At 33.5% G+C, this 19097-nt stretch overlaps 1 protein-coding gene across 3 annotated transcripts; it reads left to right on the forward strand.

The window, feature by feature from the left end:
* The first annotated feature begins 12803 nt into the window (after nt 1-12803).
* LOC122292699 (biogenesis of lysosome-related organelles complex 1 subunit 1) lies at nt 12804-18190 on the forward strand. Of its 3 annotated transcripts, none has more exons than XR_006236990.1 (4): nt 12804-12996; nt 13095-13300; nt 17461-17550; nt 17925-18190. XR_006236990.1 is itself a non-coding variant. In XM_043101176.1 (3 exons), exons 1-3 carry the CDS (start codon nt 12840-12842, stop codon nt 18012-18014), a joined length of 453 nt encoding a protein of 150 aa, XP_042957110.1. In that variant the 5' UTR covers nt 12806-12839; the 3' UTR covers nt 18015-18190. The 3 variants fall into 3 exon arrangements, 1 of the variants encoding a protein (XP_042957110.1); XR_006236991.1 differs by having other exon boundaries at nt 17461-17533; XM_043101176.1 differs by lacking the exon at nt 17461-17550 and having other exon boundaries at nt 12806-12996.
* Nucleotides 18191-19097: the final 907 nt, after the last annotated feature.

Here is a 19097-nt window from a genome sequence, read left to right on the forward strand (position 1 = left end):
AACAACTGTAGAGTATGTATTTACACGTAGAATACATGGGGCCACAACAACTGTGGAGTATGTATTTTTCATGTTAATTCAAGTTTCAGAGCAAGTTTATGCTAAGTCAAGTTCAGTTCATGTTTCAATTTAAGTTATGTCAATTATGCTATGTTGTACGCTAAGTTATTCTTTAATTACTTATGAATTTGATTATGCATTTATGCTTTTACTGTCATCCATGCATCATTAGTCTGTGTGGAAGTTTTTTGTTAACTTGCTGAGATTTGTAATCAAATCTCACTATGGTAGTCCCAACTACCATTCCTCCCGAATGGTAGATCTTGTTACAGGACCTGAAGGAGAATCAGGAGCTGACCAACTAGACACAGTCGACTGAACGACGTTGCGTCGTTAATGTTAATATAGTAGTTAAATTACTACTTGTACGATGGAGTTGCATCTCCAGTACTTTTGGATCATAACTATTTTGGAATAGTGCTGTGATCTTAGTTATTCAATGGATCTTTATGTATGAAGTATGTTTTAAGTATTGGGATATTTTCAGTTTGGTGCATAGTATTGCTAAAGAAAAAAATTATCCGCTGCGAATATTGCATAATGTTAGATGCATGTTAGGATTATTGCATCTTATATGTCATGAACGGGGGCAGGTAACCTTGTGTTGCATGTCTCGACGCTTCAAATGTCCGTCCGATCCCAAACGGAATTTGGGGGCGTCACAAATTTAGTGCGGCTAGAGATTTAAACAATCGCCTGATGTTGTTGACAAACGTGATTGAAGGCTTTGAGTTGATATAAAAAAATTGATCATTTTCATCAGTCGGATGCCAAAAAAAAATAATCGCTTCTTGACCTGAGTCCTGTTTTTCCACAACGATAGAATGGCTGAGCAATTCTCTTCCACTAATGTTCTAGACTTGAATCAGGAACCCTTGACGCATCAATCATCAATCTTCTCTCCTGAGGCCGTCAATACCATGATAGGAGCAGAGAACCGTTTTTCTAGTAAGGCTGATTCTGAGATTATTGCAGAATCAAGAATGCTCAGTAGTCAATATGCTGCCTCTGTTACGATCATGTCTTGGAGGTTAATGGCGAGGGTGAGTGAGATTGATCATCTTAACATGCAAATATTTGAATTACGACAAAAGTTTGCTAATAAGTATAGTAAGAATAAAAGTCTAAAGCAAGAAAGCCAAGAGTTGAAAAAATTTGCAGATTGGTATGCTCATGATCTGCAACCACGAATAGAGGAGCTGGAATGAGAAATGGTTCAGATACAAGGTCAACATCGGCAGATAACAGCAGAAGTTTATCGTTTACTAGAAAAATAGGGACAATCTACTGTTAATCTCGCTGGCTTAGTAAGAAAACTTTTGACAATGTGTGTCCAGCATATCTTGTATTTCTTTTGACTAAATAAGATTTGAAGAGACAATAGTTTGTCTTATTCTTTATGCTATCTCTATAAAATCAGTCCTGAAATTCATCCAATCCGCATCAAGTTTTCTTCTCATATCTATAACTCTTCTGCATTCCTTCAACATTCTCGTTTTAAGCCTTATATTATTTTCTCAAATGCTCATTCTTCTAACATTTCTCTAGATCCATCCATGAGACATTCTGCATCTCAACCTCCTGTCCTTTCTGCAGCTGCCATTGGTGCCATGTTGCAGCAAGAAAATAATAATCTGACTAATAAGTCAGATTCTGATGCTATTTATGACTTGGTGAGTCTTGGGACTCGCTACTCTTCCTCTATTGTTGCTTTTTCTCAGCGGCTACAAGCCAAAAATCACGAAGTTGAAAAGCTCAAAAAACAAATTGTTGTACTTCAACGAATTGTTCAAGAGTCTCACACAAGGGAAGGAATAATTCGGCAGAAGAATAAACAGTTGAAATCTTTATTAGATTCTTCATTCCGCTTGCCGGTTCTCATGGATAAGAATAACGTGATATTGTATGAAGAGAATGAGCGTCTCAAACATGAGGCTAAAAATCTCAAGTTTATGTAAAAGTATTTAAAAAATCTATCTCTATTTTTATTGACTCTGGTCTATCTTTTAAGAGATATTCATAGCATGCATCATACCTATTTCTCTTCTGATCATACATAATCTATCTTCTGGTAAAAGTTTTATGAAAATATCTACTAACTGATCGTGTGTGTTTGTGAACTCTAATATTATATTGCCTTTCTGCACATGATCTCGAAGAAAATGATACATTATTTCAATATGCTTAGTTCTAGAATGTTGTATTGGGTTCTTTGAAAGATTTATAGCACTTGTATTATCACATTTGATTGGAATGTGATTATACATGAATTTAAAATCTTCAAGTTGTTGCTTCATGTAGAGAACTTGAGCACAACAACTACCCGCAACAACATATTCTACCTCAGCAGTAGATAGTGCAACAGAATTTTATTTTTTACTAAATCAGGAAACTAGTGCATGACCTAAGAAATGACATGCTCCACTAGTGCTTTTTCGATCTATTTTACAGCCATCATAATTTGCATCTGTGTAACTGATTAGATCGAAAGATTTGTGCTTAGGGTACCATAATCCTAGATTAATTGTACCACTAAGATATCTAAGAATGCGCGCTTAACTGCAATTAAATGTAATTCTTTTGGAGATGATTGAAAGCGTGCACATAAGCACACACTAAACATAATATCTGGTCTACTGGCTGTTAAATATAATAAGCTACCAATTATATCTCGATATATTTTCGAATCAACTGGCTTACCGGATTCATCTTTATCAAGTTTAGTTGATGGGCTCATTGGTGTTCCAATTTCCTTAGCATTTTCCATCCCAAACTTATTCAGTAATTTCTTAATATATTTTGATTGATTGATGAATGTCCCACTTTTTGCTTGCTTAATTTGCAATCCGATAAAAAATATAAGTTCTCCCATCATATTCATCTCAAATTCTTCATGCATAGTTTTAGAAAAAACTTGACACATATTTTCATTAGTAGCACCGAATATTATATCATCAACATAAATCTGAATCAAAAGAATATCATCATTTTCATATTTAATGAAAAGAGTTGTGTCGATTTTTCCTCTTGAAAAACTTTTTTCAATTAAGAAACCACTGAATCTCTCGTACCAAGCTCTAGGAGCTTGTTTAAGTCCATATAGTGCTTTTGTGAGTTTGAAAACATGATTTGGGGAAATATGATTTTCAAAACCTGGAGGTTGCTCAACATATATCTCTTCATTTATAAAACCATTTAAGAAAGTACTTTTAACATCCATTTGAAAAAAATTGAAATCTTTATAACAAGCATATGCAAGTAGTATTCGAATAGTTTCTAATCTTGCGACTGGTGCATATGTCTCATCATAATCGATTCTTTCTTCTTGATTAAAACCTTGGGCTACAAGTTGAGCTTTATTTCTAGTAATGACTCCGGACTCATCTTTCTTGTTTCTAAAAACCCATTTTGTTCCAATAATAGTATGATTTTTGGGTCTAGGAACAAGTGTCCAAACATCATTTCTTTCAAATTGATTCAATTCTTCTTGCATAGCTAGAATCCAAGATTCATCAAGAAGTGCGTCATCAATATTTTTGGGTTTAATTTGATATAGAAAAGTAGTATGATTACAAATATTTCTAAGAGATGATCGAGTACTTACACCTCGTGAAGGTTCTCCCAAATTTTGTTCCACTGGATGATCTTTCATAAATTTCTACTGTTTGGTTGCATCTTGTATTAAATTTTGATGATCTTTTCTGATGGTTCCATGTTGAACTTCTTCTATTGTGTTCTCTTTGTTGAGATTGAGACTTTCCGTGTTATTTATACATCCTGTTTCTTCATCAATAGATTTCTTGGAGAGTAGAGAATTAGATTTATCAAATACTATATGCATAGATTCTTGTACAGTTGAAGTCTTTTTATTGACTACTCTATAAGCTTTACTATTAGTAGAATATCCTAGAAAAATACCTTCATCAGATTTTGCATCAAACTTGCCTAAATTATCTCTGTCATTCAAAATAAAACATTTGCATCCAAATACATGAAAGTAACCAATGTTGGGCTTTTTCTCATTCCAAAGCTCATAAGGGGTTTTATCTAATTTAGACCTTAGCACAACTCTATTTATAACATAACATGCAGTACTTACCGCTTCAGCCCAAAAATAACTAGGCAAGTTGTTCTAATTGAGATTGTTCTTACCATCTCTTGGAGAGATCTATTTTTCCTCTCTACTACCCCATTTTGTTGAGGAGTTCGAGGAGCAGAAAAATTATGTACAAAACCATTTTCATCACAAAATGTTTCAATATTTTTATTAACAAAATCTTTTCCCCTATTATTTCGGATACTTGAAATAGTATAACCCTTTTCATTTTGAATTCTCTTGCATAACTTGGTAAAGACATTATGTGCCTCATCTTTATGAGCAAGAAAGATGATCTAAATATATCTAGAGAAATTATCAACAATAACAAATGCATAATATTTTCCTCCTAGACTTGCAACTCTATTTGGTCCAAAAAGATCCATGTGTATCAGTTGCAATGGTCTAATAGTGGAAATATGTTTCTTGGTTTTAAAAGAAGTTTTTGTTTATTTACCAAATTGGCATGCATCACAAATTTTATCTTTAAGAAAATTTGTTTTTGGTAAACCTCTCACAAGATCATTTTTTGAAAGTTTGGAAATAAGTTCCATGTTAGCATGACCTAATCTTCAACGTCATAACCAACTAGTTTCATTTTGAGCTGAAAAGCAAATAACATCTTGTGAGGTAATTTCTTCCTTTTTGACCTTTACTCCATCAACCACTTTTGTTGGAATATAAGGTCCATTTACAATATATTTCCAGATTTCTCTACCTTGAGATTGAAGAAATATTCTCATTCTAACTTTTCAGAATGAGTAATTATCTCCACAAAAGAGTGGAGGCCGACTGCTAGATTGACCTTCACCAAATGAAGCTACAATGTTAGCCATAAGATCTTAACTCAAAAGATAGTTAATCTTATAATAGAGCTCTTAGCTCTGATACCACATTCCATCCCAGAGATTTTATTAGCTCTATGAACTTTGACTAGATCATGTTATACTTGTTGGCCAGATGATTAATCCAAAACGGGTGAATTGAATTGTTTTAAAAAATTAACAATTATTAATAAAATACACAATATAAAATGGAAATAAAATATTAAGTAACAATAGCTATAAAGAATAAGGGTAAGAGAGATGCAAACTTAATATTTTAATAAGGTTCAGCCCTACTACCGACGTCCTCGTCTCAAGCTACTCATTAAGAATTTTCAAATTTACTATTCAACCTCTTTTTAAGTGGAAGTAAAAATCTATTATACTTTTGAGCAACATTACTTTAAAGGTATTCTTATAATACCTTCTACGCTTACAGTTACATTCCGTGTGGGGATTTAGTTATTCCTCGTATAGAACTCCTACTACACTCACAATGGTTAAACATAATATTTCTCTATTTATATAAAAGCTGATAGTAGGTAGATTGTCAAAATACAATTCACATTGAATGAAGTTAAAAACAGTACATCACAAACTATATATCAAGATAAACAAATGTTAAGGCTCAAAGTTTAGATTAAAAAAAAAAAAAAGATTGAAAGCTTTTGATAAATTAATGTTGTAAGACTTATAGTTGATATGTTGATTTTGAAGATGAGAAAAACTTCAAACCAGATCTGGTGTGCTTTGGCATTTTACACCCTTTAATAGAATTTCAAGTGTGTGCAAGTTAAGGGATGTGGTGTGGGAGACTTATGTGTCTTACTGTGTGTGCAAGTTAAAGGATGTTTTTCTCTTTCTATCTCAATTTTTCTCTTCCCTTTCTCCCTGAGGTCTCCCATCTCCTCTCCCTTTTCCCTTTATCTCTTCACTCTTCTACCCCCCGGCTCTCCTCTCTTGTTGTCCTGAACGTCTCTCTCCACTCCTCCCTTCTCTATTCTCCCGCCTTCACAAAGAAAAATATTCATTTCGTCACTCTTGTTGCTCTCTTTGTCTCTACAAAACCTATCACCGCAAGTTCTATATATCTCTCAACTCGATTTGGAACCCAACTGTGGGTGTAAAAATTAAAGATGCCTCAAATGTGATAATTTCTTCTAAAGAGTTATACATTATAGTTGGTTTGTTTAAATTTGGAATGAAGACTTTGGGTTAAATCTCATCCACTTTTATCCAATTGGTATTTCTTTGCTCTATTTAGAACATGCTTGTATTCTCTTACTCTTTAACACTTATTTTTTCTTCTTGGAGTCCATGTGTTGTTTTTGTGCGAAGGGGGCAGACAAAATGAGTATGTCTGCACCTATACGCTAATTGCTTAACGTATTTTCAACATTCCCACACATAAGAAGGGGCATCTATAGCCTGATCCACGTGCCCCGCGGGAGGGGGGGGAGAGAGAGAGAGAAGAGACCAGGTTTGGGGGAAGATGATGGAATTAATATAGGAATTCTCTACTTGCAACTCTATTCTTCATTTTGCCGGAACACCTACGTTGTGACGCCCCCAAATTCCGTTTGGGATTGGACGGACATTTGAAGTATCGAGACATGCAACACAAGGTTACCTGCCCCCGTTTATGACATATAAGATGCAATGATCCTAACATGCATCTAACATTATGCAATATTCGCAGCGGATAATTTTTTTCTTTAGCAATACTATGCACCAAATTGAAAATATCCCAAATGCTTAAAACATACTTCATACATAAAGACCCATTGAGTAGATCACAACACTAGTCCAAAATGGTTATGATCCAAAAAATACTAAAGATGCAACTCCATTGTACAAGTAGTAATTTACGTTAACTACTATATTAACATTGATGTCGCACCGTCGCTTAGTCAACTGTGTCTAGTTGATCAGCTCCTGATTCTCCTTCAGGTCCTGTAACAAGATCTACCATTCGGGGGGAATGGTAGTTGGGACTACCAAAGTGAGATTTGATTACAAATCTCAGTAAGTTAACAAAAAACTTCCACACAAGCTAATGATGCATGCATGACAGTAAAAGCATAAATGCATAATCAAATTCATAAGTAATTAAAGCATAACTTGGCGTACAACATAGCATAATTGACATAACTTAAATTGAAACATGAACTGATCTTGACTTGACATGAACTTGATCTGAAACTTGACTTAACATGAAAAATACATACTCCACAGTTGTTGTGGCCCCATGTATTCTACGTGTAAATACATACTCCACAGTTGTTGTGGCCCCATGTATTCTACACAAACTTGACTTAACATGAAAAATACATACTCCACAGTTGTTGTGGCCCCATGTATTCTACGTGTAAATACATACTCCACAGTTGTTGTGGCCCCATGTATTCTACACAAACTTGACTTAACATGAAAAATACATACTCCACAGTTGTTGTGGCCCCATGTATTCTACACAAACTTGACTTAACATGAAAAATACATACTCCACAGTTGTTGTGGCCCCATGTATTCTACGTATAAATACATACTCCACAGTTGTTGTGGCCTCATGTATTCTACACAAACTTGACTTAACATGAAAAATACATACTCCACAGTTGTTGTGGCCCCATGTATTCTACACAAACTGAATGTATTCAAGATGAAACGTGACTGGAAAACGAAAGGACTGGAGCTCTGACGTAACATAACGTGATTTGAACATAACTTGAAATACATGACCAACTTGAGATAGAAACATTTCGTAACATGGCATAACATATAATAGACAACATATTTAACATGACATACTTGTAATGTACAGTAATACATGACAGAATATATTATGTAACAGATAAAAATTGATGACAGAATAAATTCTGTATAATAGACAATTACGTGATAACTTGGAATGGCATGACATATATGATAACATACATACATACATACATTGTAGTTCCTTTACTTAGCACACATACACAGTAGACTGCTAGTAAGTTAAAAGCTAACTTACCTCGATCTCCGCGTTTCTTATTAAAACCTTAAGCGCGATCACGAGGAACTGTAATTAGTGATTCTAAAAGTTAGCACTAAATCACTAATAATTTGAAATATGGAAAAATACTAACTTAAAGAGTAAAATTTTACTCTCTGCATGTAGGAAAATGACCGTTTTACTCATAACTTAAGGATTTTGCATACTAACTCCAAAAGTCACCAAAATTTACATGCCTCATATAAATTTTATCCTCAATTCAAATATCAATTTAAAAAAATTTAAAACTAATCACAACTATTAAAACTCCATAGGGCCGAAATTCTCATATGCTATTTCTATTGATTTTTGTTTCCAACTTGTTTTGATCAACCTTTTGATCTATGACTTATAAATGTGTGATCTTCAAACCAAACCATCACATGGTTTAAAAGATATCCTAAAACATATATAAGCTTCTAATTCAAGATCACATGGTTAAAAATTAACCAAAACATAAATTTAGCCAAGAACATCCACACTTTGGCTTATCTGAATATCTCTTTACATAAAATTTCATATCTTTGAAACTAACATCAAATATCTTCAAAATAATAATATAACATGTATATAAGATGCTTAGGATCCTCCAATAAAATTATCAAAGTCATTAGAATAGGTTTAGACCACCAAAGAGTTAAACTTTCTCAAAATAGAAACTGTTTTTCCTCTTCCAGTTTCTAAGTTTCTAAATCTAAGAAAATTTTTCATCAAAACCTTTAATCATCCAAAAATCCTCAACCAATAGTCATATATACATGTTAACAATACTCCATAAAAATTTCGGACCAATATCTATCCATTAGCTTGGTCAAAAACTCCAAACTATAACATACTCTCCAGATTCACGCCCAGAATGACCTTTCCATGGTTAAAAATACTTTTTACTGACCAAATGACCATGGAATGATACGAAAAATACATCTACGGAAACTAGACTCAAAGAGAAACAACTTATATGAAGGAGACTTTATGATAAAATACTTACAAAAGCTTCGAAATGGGTGTGCAAAAGAACTCCTAAAAGCTGTCCGAGAGAGAGTGTTTGATATTCTTTCAATGGAAAGTATAAATGAAGATAATTTCGTGGGGAGGGGTGGCTGGAGATACTTGTGGATAAGATATGGAAGAGATGAGGCTGGAGTGAGAGTTAAGTGTAGGACTCTCTTACCCGAAGTGAGAGTTAAGTGTAGGACTCTCTTACCGGAGTGAGAGTGGAGTGTAGGACTCTCTTATCTAATAATATCTACAAAAATCAACTCAAGATATTTTTACCTAATAATATCCATGAAATTAGCTTAAAATATTTTCTAAATGTGGAGTAGACTTAGAAGAGTAAGGTGGTTAAAATCTTTCCATGTGTATTTTAAATCTATGTTCTTAAGATATTTTCCAAATGTGTATTTTGCTTAGGTGTCATAATCTCACACCTTGATTTCCTTCACAATTCCATCTAATGGTTTCTCTTTGTGCTAAGTATCTAATACTATTCATTATGTGTGGTTAAGATCTTGCCAAGTATCCAAATAAAATTTCGCTAACCTAATTTGGACATTTCACACTGTGATTTTGAAAACACTGCGTTTAGTACGTTTATCGAGATTACTATTCACTCCAAAAATAAACGTAATAAACTTAGTACTGAAAAATTCTAAATATTCAATTAAGCCTAGTGGTGTAGACTATAATGTATTCTGACACTTCTAACTATCTCAAATAATTAAAATCGCATTTCTGGCACCATAGTGAGTGATAACACTAACTATGTTGACAGGCTATAACCTATGCGATTAGTCGATTCGTGTAAACTTACGGAATTTTCACGAGGTTCTTAAGGTCAAAAGAAATTCCACAATTGAATTTCTAGCGGGCTGTTACATACGTGTTATGTGATTATTGTGGGTGTAAAACAAGCATTCTCATCTCATTTGGCTAGTAGAGATTCTTTTTGAATATTTCAAATGAACTATTTATTGACATATGAGATTTTATTTTCAAATTTTAAATATATAATGCATATTTAAAAAATGACAATCAATTATCTTTCAAATTTTAAACTATTAATCATATTATGCTCATGTGAAAAATACAAAATGATTTTTTATAAGTATATTAAAATTATTTTTGAGCCTTGACCTTTTTTCGAATTTGAAATATATGTACAAAAATACTCTTAAGAGCTTCATTTGTAAGCCTAATCTCTTTCGTGTTCATGCTTGATTTGTTGATGTCCTTGATATTATGCGGACAACTTGGGATTACTTTATACTTGAACTGGTTTGTTATCATCAAAATTCATTAGTAGAGATAAAGTTGTATAATGTTTGAAATCTTTGATTCAACAAAACATAACATGAAATTCAATTATACTTTTACACATATATCATAACAATTGCAAGAACACAGTCCCAATGATGATTAAATTTATGAAATGCTTAACCAGTCTATGAACTATCAATTAAAAATAAATTGATTTTATTCTTTTAATTTGAGTTTATTACTTTCTAAACTTCTGAAATTGAATAAAATTTTCACCATGTTCTCTCTCTATAGTTTGTATCGAAGGGGAATGTAAAGTCATAGGTTCTAATTTTATAAAGATGTCCTCTCTCTGTGGAAATAAAATAAATGGAGAGAAGTTGTCGATGTAATAGCAATGAATGAAACACACGTGCAACAGAAAAATATAACGTGCTAATGATAAAAGAATAGAAGAAGTCCTCAGAGCTGGCCTAGGCATTTAATCTACTTAGTCATATATTAGCTAATCTAGTTAGTCATATATTATCTAATCTATGGTGATTTGGACTTGCATTGCAATGGACAATAAAATAGCCAAAATAGATTTTAGCTACATTAAGGTTTTGTTTGGATGTTAAAGTGATCTAAAATGATTTGTGAATATGATAACAAAATAGATAAAAAATAATAATAAATAATAAATAATATTTCATTGGTATGTAAAAATTAGATGAACAATCTAATATAAGATTAAGGCTCGGTTTGAATACTGGGTACAGATTTTCATCTCATATGTACCGTATTATAGTTTTTTCTATTAAACACACTATATTTTATTTCTAAATTTTAAAAGTATTAACTTAAATAAACAGTAATGAACAATATAATTTGACAATGAATAGTATAGGAGCAATGCGTGAATAGTATAAATAGTAAAATCTGACAGTAAACAGTGTAGGAACATTGTATGAACAGTAATAAATAGTACACAATTCGGCTGAAAATTAAAATAGTGGGACTCACACATTTTTCAAAATCCTAAAAACTAAAAATTATCTAATCTCATCTCATTATCTAAACATATTTTTTTTTGCTAACAATTTTATCTCATCTTAACTTAAAAATTTTATTACTATTTAAAATATCTCATTTCATCTCGTCTAAATATATATTCAAACTACTCTTAAGTTTTGAGTAAGATATATAAAAAATATAAAAATATGATATTAAAGACAATTTAATTAATTAAATAATCGAAGCTGTTGCTAGTTGGTTCCTTTCTCTATCGTTCATTTTCTTTCGGGAGTGTGAGAATCAAAGCTATTGCCAGTTGGTTCTTTCTCTATTTTTTTTTGTCTTCCGGGGGTGTGAGAGCATTATTAATGGATTATGTATATATAAAGAATATTTTTGATAAATATGAAATAAATTTAAATTTTGACTATTTTATTTATATAAATTTTCATATTGAAATAATTATTTTTTATTATTATATAATAATAAAAGAATATAAGATAAATTTAATTTTGACTATTTATATCAAATCTTTATATTGAATTATCTATTTATTCATTATATAATAATGAGTAATTAATAATTAAAAAATATTTATTTTTTTAATTATTAATTTATTTTATTTTATCATGAAAAAATGAAAAAAAGAATTCGACAAAAGAAACAGTGACAATTGCGTTGAAAGAAAAGAGATGCAGAGCTACAGATAAATAATAAAATAAAAATCTACGGGTTTTGTTATACAATCTCCCAACATCCCAACACCTTTTTTTTTTTAAATTTTTATTATTTTATTTTTTATTAAATATTTAATATAAAAATAATGAATAAAATAATTAAATTAATTTAAAAAGAATAAATTAAAAAAATATTAAAAAATTAAAAAAGGGTGAAATGTTTGGATGTTGGGAGGTTATATAGATTTTTTCAATTTGTTAATGTCTAATCCGTTGTAAGTGAATTTTTTATTTTATAGTTAAAAAGTACACTTATTTATAGATATAGATAATCTAACGAGACTTATCTGAAGTAGATTCTCTAGAACTCCCACTTCCCTCAAAAATCCAAATCGCATTCGTTTCTGGACCCGGAAAGAAAAAAAGCTGTTGCTAGTTCTTCTAAGGTTATTGTAGATAGTACAAGTAATGAGCACAAATTTTAAATAGATAAACTTTAAATTCTCTGTAAAAAAATATGTCTCATTAATAAAAATTAATTTTTTAATATTTTTAAATTGAAATTCATTGAATTCATTTTTAAAAAGCTATTTGAATAAAACTTATCTATTTTGTACAAATTATTTCATTAGATCGTAAATGTCATTTATTTTTGAAAAATTCTATTTATTGTGACTATAAGTTATATTTATTTTAATTTTTTTATTTTATTAAATATTTAATATAAGGATAATAAATAAAAAAATTTAATTAATTTAAGAAAGAATAAATTTTAAAACAATTTTATAAATAAAAAAATATAATGTGCGGAGAAAATGAGTAATAAATTTATTATTATTATTATTATTTTTACAGTGTTTTAATCCCGTCCAAGTGCGTTCGGAGCAACACACATGTATTCACCCCAGCTTCCCCTGGCGCGTACGCGCGTGCCGGATTCTTCCTCATCCTCAGAGACGCCAAACGCAGATCCAGGAGGCCTCGAAGCTTCTCTGCTCCAGTTTATCCACCATCATCATGAAGCCTCTCTCGGACTCCGCGACCGCACCGGTCAGTTCCTGAATCTGAAAATCTGTGATGGAATTTGCGATTTCCCCCAAATGCCACATTTTTTCTTTTTCATTTTGTTTGTAATCTAATCGGAACAGAGAGAGCGAAGAAAGATGCGATTCGAAATGCTGCCCGAGTTTCGGATCTATTGGTGGACGCCGTGAACGGTGGAGTACAAGAGGCATTCGTCAACCAGAAGCGAATCGAGCTCGAAATCCGAGCTCTGGCTGCGACGATTGCCCGCTTCATGAAGCAGACCGATCACTGGCTTACCGCCACTCATGCTATCAACACCGCTATCAAGGTTCGGTACCACCTTTTTTTTTTGTTCCCTTTCTTTCTATTATTGATGATGTAAATAAATAAAAAAATACTAACATTGAAAATAGAAAATAGAAAATAGAAAATAGAAAAAGGATATAGGGAAGGAGAAGAGAAGGAGGGAGAGACATTGAGGGCTATATCTTTTCTATTTTAAGTCTTCATGTAACAATGGGTGCTGTAATGGAAATAAGAGATGGCTGAAAGGTGTTTGTGAAAATGCTAAAGGGAGTCACACGTATATTGATAAGGGATTCTTCAAGGGAACCCAACCTCCTTACATATCAAAGCTATTGACAATTTTCTAAATCATGCCTCATTCTAGTCCCTTCTCTGACTTATACCCCCAGATTCCTACAGCCACAACCCTCTTAACAGAAAGGAAAAATAACTAAAATGACTGAAATGGTAAAAAGAATAAATGACAGAAATTTGAAACGCAACACTTAAAGCTGAAAACGCACAGCTTCACTATTGCTAACCAAAATACATCGTTTTCCTTCACTCTTCGTATGACGGCGTATTCCTTTAATCCTGCACGATACCATTTCATCTTCAGGTTCATAACATACACAGGGAGTATACATGAGAAATACCTAACTAGAGTTTACAACCGATATTAAAAAGTCATGGACATTTAGTCTGTTACAAACAATGGCCCCAACCCATGAGAACAATGTTTTAAAGAAAAAGACTTTCAGCTCCTCCATTGCCTTTTCACGGTTATATGGACCATTTTCCAGATTGCTGCAACTTGTGAATTACCTCAGAGACCTCTCCAGCTAGCTAGAAAATCCACCAATCTAAAAGGCATGACCCACGATACGCCAAGTCCTGCAAAAAAATAATCCCACAAAGTCCTCACCACCTCACAGTGTAGAAACATATGGTCTATTGATTCACCATTTTCCTTACACAAGCAACACCAGTCCAACACCATTATCCGATGTTTCCTTAAGTTATTTGTGGAGAGAATCTTGCCATTGCTGCTGTCCACATGGAAAAGGCAGTTTTGGAAGGAGCTTTCGTCTACCAAATGCTTTTTCATGGAAATGTGTGCATGCCTGGTAAGTCTTCATAAATACGAGGCATAGACCCTTATTTAGGAAAAAGATGCCGTATTAAGTTTTCTAATTAAAGTAATATATATCAACATAATCTAGGGAGTATTCTAATCAACTTTGATTTGATTAATACTAATCAAATCAAGATGATCATATAAAGATAATATCAAATTAAGAGTCTTAATTTGATATTATTTTCAACATCCCTTCAAACTTAAGATGAAAACATAATCTTGAGTTTTAAATTTGAGTGTAGTCTTCCTATCCATTGATTGATCGTCGATGAGATGATGAAAATAGTGTTGGTGATGAAGTGACTCACAACCGGAACATCAAATTTGGAGATGTGGCAACAATGGGCTGTATGTGACCATGGTCAACTATAAGACCAAAATTAGAAGGCCGAAACCCAATAAAAAGAAAAAGACTCACAACTAATAAGGATACTCTAGATGCATGGATGTGAGACGAGACATAATTGTTTAAATTAGAAGAACTTTTAGCCATTGGGGGAAGTCCAATGCTAAAAACCGACGGAAAATGTGAAGGCCTCGTTTGTTTACCCAAAATATCTGATCTCATCTCATTTTATCATTACAACTTTTACAAATTTTCACACAAAATATAATAAAAAATTTAACTTTTTCAAATCTCAAAACAACACTAACATTAAAAAATTATATTATAACAATATTTTATTCAACTTTTAAAAAAATATCTCATCTCATCTCATCTATGTAACCAAACGAGGCTGAAATGAGCCTGAAAAATCGAGTAGGAAGAACTTCGACCAAAGTCTATGGTCAAGGCTAATGTGCGCTAATGCAGGAACTGTTGGTCCATTGCTGACAGGGCTACGTGGCACGTTGTAATGCCGACACGTGTCACGTACTATGGCCCTATGAGTGGGAATTTGGCTAGAGTGTGGATAGTAGGACAGAACCTTTGGTTGGCACGTGCGATGTCTACTAGTGCCGATTTTTGTCTCGTTCGACTCGTTGGCAGCTGTTCTTTCAAAATATATTGATAAAAATCTGGAAAAGAAAATACTGGTGGCTGACTGTAGTGTTGAGAGTTGAATGTTGTGGTGGCCTGTGGTGGCGCATTTGACGGCATATGGGATTGGGTATTTCATAGATCGGATGATCTGTACCACGTGAACTTAATTCTGAAATTTGGTTTCAGAACAAGCAGTGTTGAAGTTTGGAAAGCACTGAGCGGCTACATGCTTGCCGAACAAAAAATGCTGTAAAAATTACTCTAGCGTTGACAGACTTGCTGGGAAAAAAAGGCCAAAAAAATTCTGGAAAGAGTCCATGGGAACCTTGTGGCTCTCATACCATGGTGAAGATAAAATAAAATAATAAAATAGAAAATAGGAAAGTAGATGGGGAAGGAGAAGAGGAGGGGGAGAGAAATACTTTGGCTACATATTTTCTGCTCTCAAGTGTTCATAAATACAAGGCATAGACTCCTATTTATAGAGAAAGAGGCTATAAGAGAAATGAGGGAGTGTTCTAATCAAAGTAGTATACATCAACCTAATCTAGGTAGTATTCTAATCAACTTTGATGTAATTAACACTAATCAAATCAAGATAATCATATCAAGATAATTTTAAATCAAGAATCTTAATTTAATATTATCTCCAACAATTGGTACTTGCATCTTTTTCCTTTCATAAAAATTTCGTATATTGGCAAGTCTACGATAGTTCTATTTTGATTTTGTCATTTTTGGCAATCTCTTGCACTTGGATGTCCAATCAGTTTAAGGAAAATCCTCTAACAGCTAGATTATCAATGGCTGCCTCTGTGTACTCATTTGGAAGGAGAGAAATCTCAAGATGTATGAGGAACTCTTAACAGCTTAATCATTGTCTATTGGAATATATTGTATTTTGTTAGGGCTAGCATTAACCATCTCCATGGTTTTCTACCTTCCCCTAAAACTTGTAGTAGGGTTTAGGATTATAAGGTATTTTGAGATGTTAGGGTGAAGGCCTTGGTCTTGGGGCCTGTAACACCCAAATGGAAAGCCCAAACCACATGGCCTATACTCTAAAAAGACTAGTCAGTAATATAATTGGAGCCCATTTGAAACCTCATAAAGAGAAAAAATTTCTCATTCTCAAGCCATGTGAGATCCCATACACCACCTACCCTTATTCTTATCATATGGGGATATCCCCCTTAAATTCTTGATGTCCTCGTCAGCCTGATTGTTGTAGGTGACACGGCTCAAGTCTCACCTTTATGGTTGGGATAGGCTCTGATACAATTTGTAATGCCCTAATGAAAGGCTCAAACCACATGGCCTATGCTTCAAAAGAATTAGTCAATGATATAATTAGAGTCCCATTAGAACATTATTAAGAGCAAGAACTTTTCCTTTTTAAGCAATGTGGGATCTCATACACCACCTACCCTTATTCTTATCATATGGGATATGACAATCTCTCACCCTTCAATTCCTAACGTCCTCATTGGGCTTGTCTGTTGTAGGTGGCACGGTTCAAGTCCCACATTTTTTGTTAACCTGGCTCTGATACCATTTGTAACGTCCCAATGGAAGGCCCAAATCACATGATCTATATTCCAAAATGACTAATCAATGATACAATTAGAGTCCCATTGGAATCTTATAAAGAGCAAGAATTTCTCATTCCCAAGTAATGTAGGATCCCACACACTATATACCTTTATCCTTATCATATGAGGGTATCACAGGGTCTTACTCCCTTCAAGGTCCAAGGTTCAACATCTCATGGGTGCAAACAATCTTTTGGGACTACACCTCCTGGTGAAAAGCTAGCGATTTAGCTTATTCCGTGTAGGGAAATTTTGAGGCGGGACCGGGGTTTACTCTACAGGGTTGCCATTTTTTGAGGTGCTTAGCTTACGAGAGTGGAGGCCTTTTGTTTTTTATGGACCTTGGTTCTCTTGGTTCCCGTTTTGTGTTGGTTTTAAGATTTGCTCCTTTGGCTGTTGGCTTCTGCTGTGAAGAATGAGAGGCTGTCGGAATGTGTTGGATATTGTTGGAACTGCTCTTATTTCTTTTATTATTGTTTTGCGGGCAGGTTGTGTATGCGTGAGGCAGTTTGTGAATCACAATGGCATGGTTATAGTCTCTCTTGACCTTGTGTTAAGCAGGTGCTGTGTTTGCTTTGGTGGGTATTTTTTGTCTCTCTAATCCACTTTTTATGAGCTTGTTATGCCGTGTGAATGAAGGGTATAGGTTTCCTTTAATGAAGTATATTCTCACTTTCCTAAAAAAATTATTTTAAATGTTAAGTAAGGAATAACTATGTTGCGAACTTGCGGTAGATATTGAAACAAAAAGAAAAAAGAAGAATTTGAATCATTTATATGATAAATAATTGTTAGGCTTTTAAGAATTCTCGAGTAAGTTATTTTTCTTTTAAATTGTTATATCCTTGTGCCTGTCTTTCAGATGTGGTTTTAATGATTTTTGTGTGCATCTTGAGTTTGTCTTTCAGTTGTGGTTAACCGAGTTTCGGTGCGGTATTTGTTTGTTTGATAGGAAATTGGAGACTTTGAGAACTGGATGAAGACAATGGAGTTTGATTGTAAAAGTGTCAGTGCGGCGATCCACAACATTCACCAAGCCTGATCTAACTGCAAAGTTATTTAGTTTTACCATTTGTAATTTGTGAGTCTCTTTTCTTTCTTCCTTTCTTGTTCGAGAAAATTTATTTAGAAGCTTTATTTATTAACACACCGGCACGCTGCTGACAAAGAAGCTTTTCACATTAGTTATGCTAAAAAATGATTCGTGTTTTGATTTTTTTTTTATTTTTAAAAAGAATTATAAAGGGTACCCCTATAAGTGGTGTGTTAACAAATCGACTTATGTGTAGCAAAATTCTAATCGTTCCTTACAAGTGAGTGAAATCTAACCTTGTGCATTCAACAGGCCAATTTAATAGAGCCTTTTCAATGAGAAACCCCCTACTTCAGTTCTTTTTCATGGTGCTAAAGATTTTAGAAGTAAAATAAGATAAGCCAATCATATTCGTTACTTTCATAAAGCATAGAGAAAGCTTATCTAGGAGAAGCAGATGATGACATCCACAATGACAAGTCGTTTCCTTATTCCGAGCTCTACCAGTAACCTCGTCACTCAATGTCACTTTTATCATCAAATTTCAGGGATTATATAACCACGACCCATATTATTTTCTGAATGTTATGCGTTCGAGTCTGGACTTTGATCAAAACCAGAACACGAGTCCTTTTCTAGCTTTTGAGTCTCAAGTCGCTGAATCACTTCTTATTATTGTGGTATTAACCTAGAAGCAGGATTTAATTTTAGGCTTAGTAATAAGCCCACAGTTGCTTTCCCCTGTTTCTTTTACGTACACGCTTCTATTATCCATCGATCAAAATTCGAACACGAGTTGTTTCTAGCTTTTGAGCCTAAAGTAGCTTTTGATAGTTGTGGAAATCTGGAAGCAGGATTTGGGCTTAGGAATAACCCCACCTCCTTGTGTTATGGGTTCGACGCTCAGCCTGCCATTGAACCAGCATTAGTTGATTCTCTGGAGATACTCCCACCCTTGGTATTAAAACATTGGTTCCGCTTTGCACCGGTCCATCTATTGTTGAGGCTTAAACAGCCTTCAATAGAATTACACCACGTCAACAATTTCAAACGAATTAGAAGATGAGCATCACACTAAGATAAAATAGAAAT

Source organism: Carya illinoinensis, chromosome 13, assembly GCF_018687715.1.
Source record: "Carya illinoinensis cultivar Pawnee chromosome 13, C.illinoinensisPawnee_v1, whole genome shotgun sequence".
NCBI classification, from domain to species: domain Eukaryota; kingdom Viridiplantae; phylum Streptophyta; class Magnoliopsida; order Fagales; family Juglandaceae; genus Carya; species Carya illinoinensis.

Bases quoted from the DNA above. Each gene is read 5' to 3' on its own strand.
- LOC122292699 (XM_043101176.1), top strand. From the start codon at position 12,840: ATGTATTCACCCCAGCTTCCCCTGGCGCGTACGCGCGTGCCGGATTCT. The intron at 12,997-13,094 runs GTCAGTTCCTGA...TAATCGGAACAG, and splicing joins CGGACTCCGCGACCGCACCG to AGAGAGCGAAGAAAGATGCG. The intron at 13,301-17,924 runs GTTCGGTACCAC...TTTGTTTGATAG, and splicing joins CTATCAACACCGCTATCAAG to GAAATTGGAGACTTTGAGAA.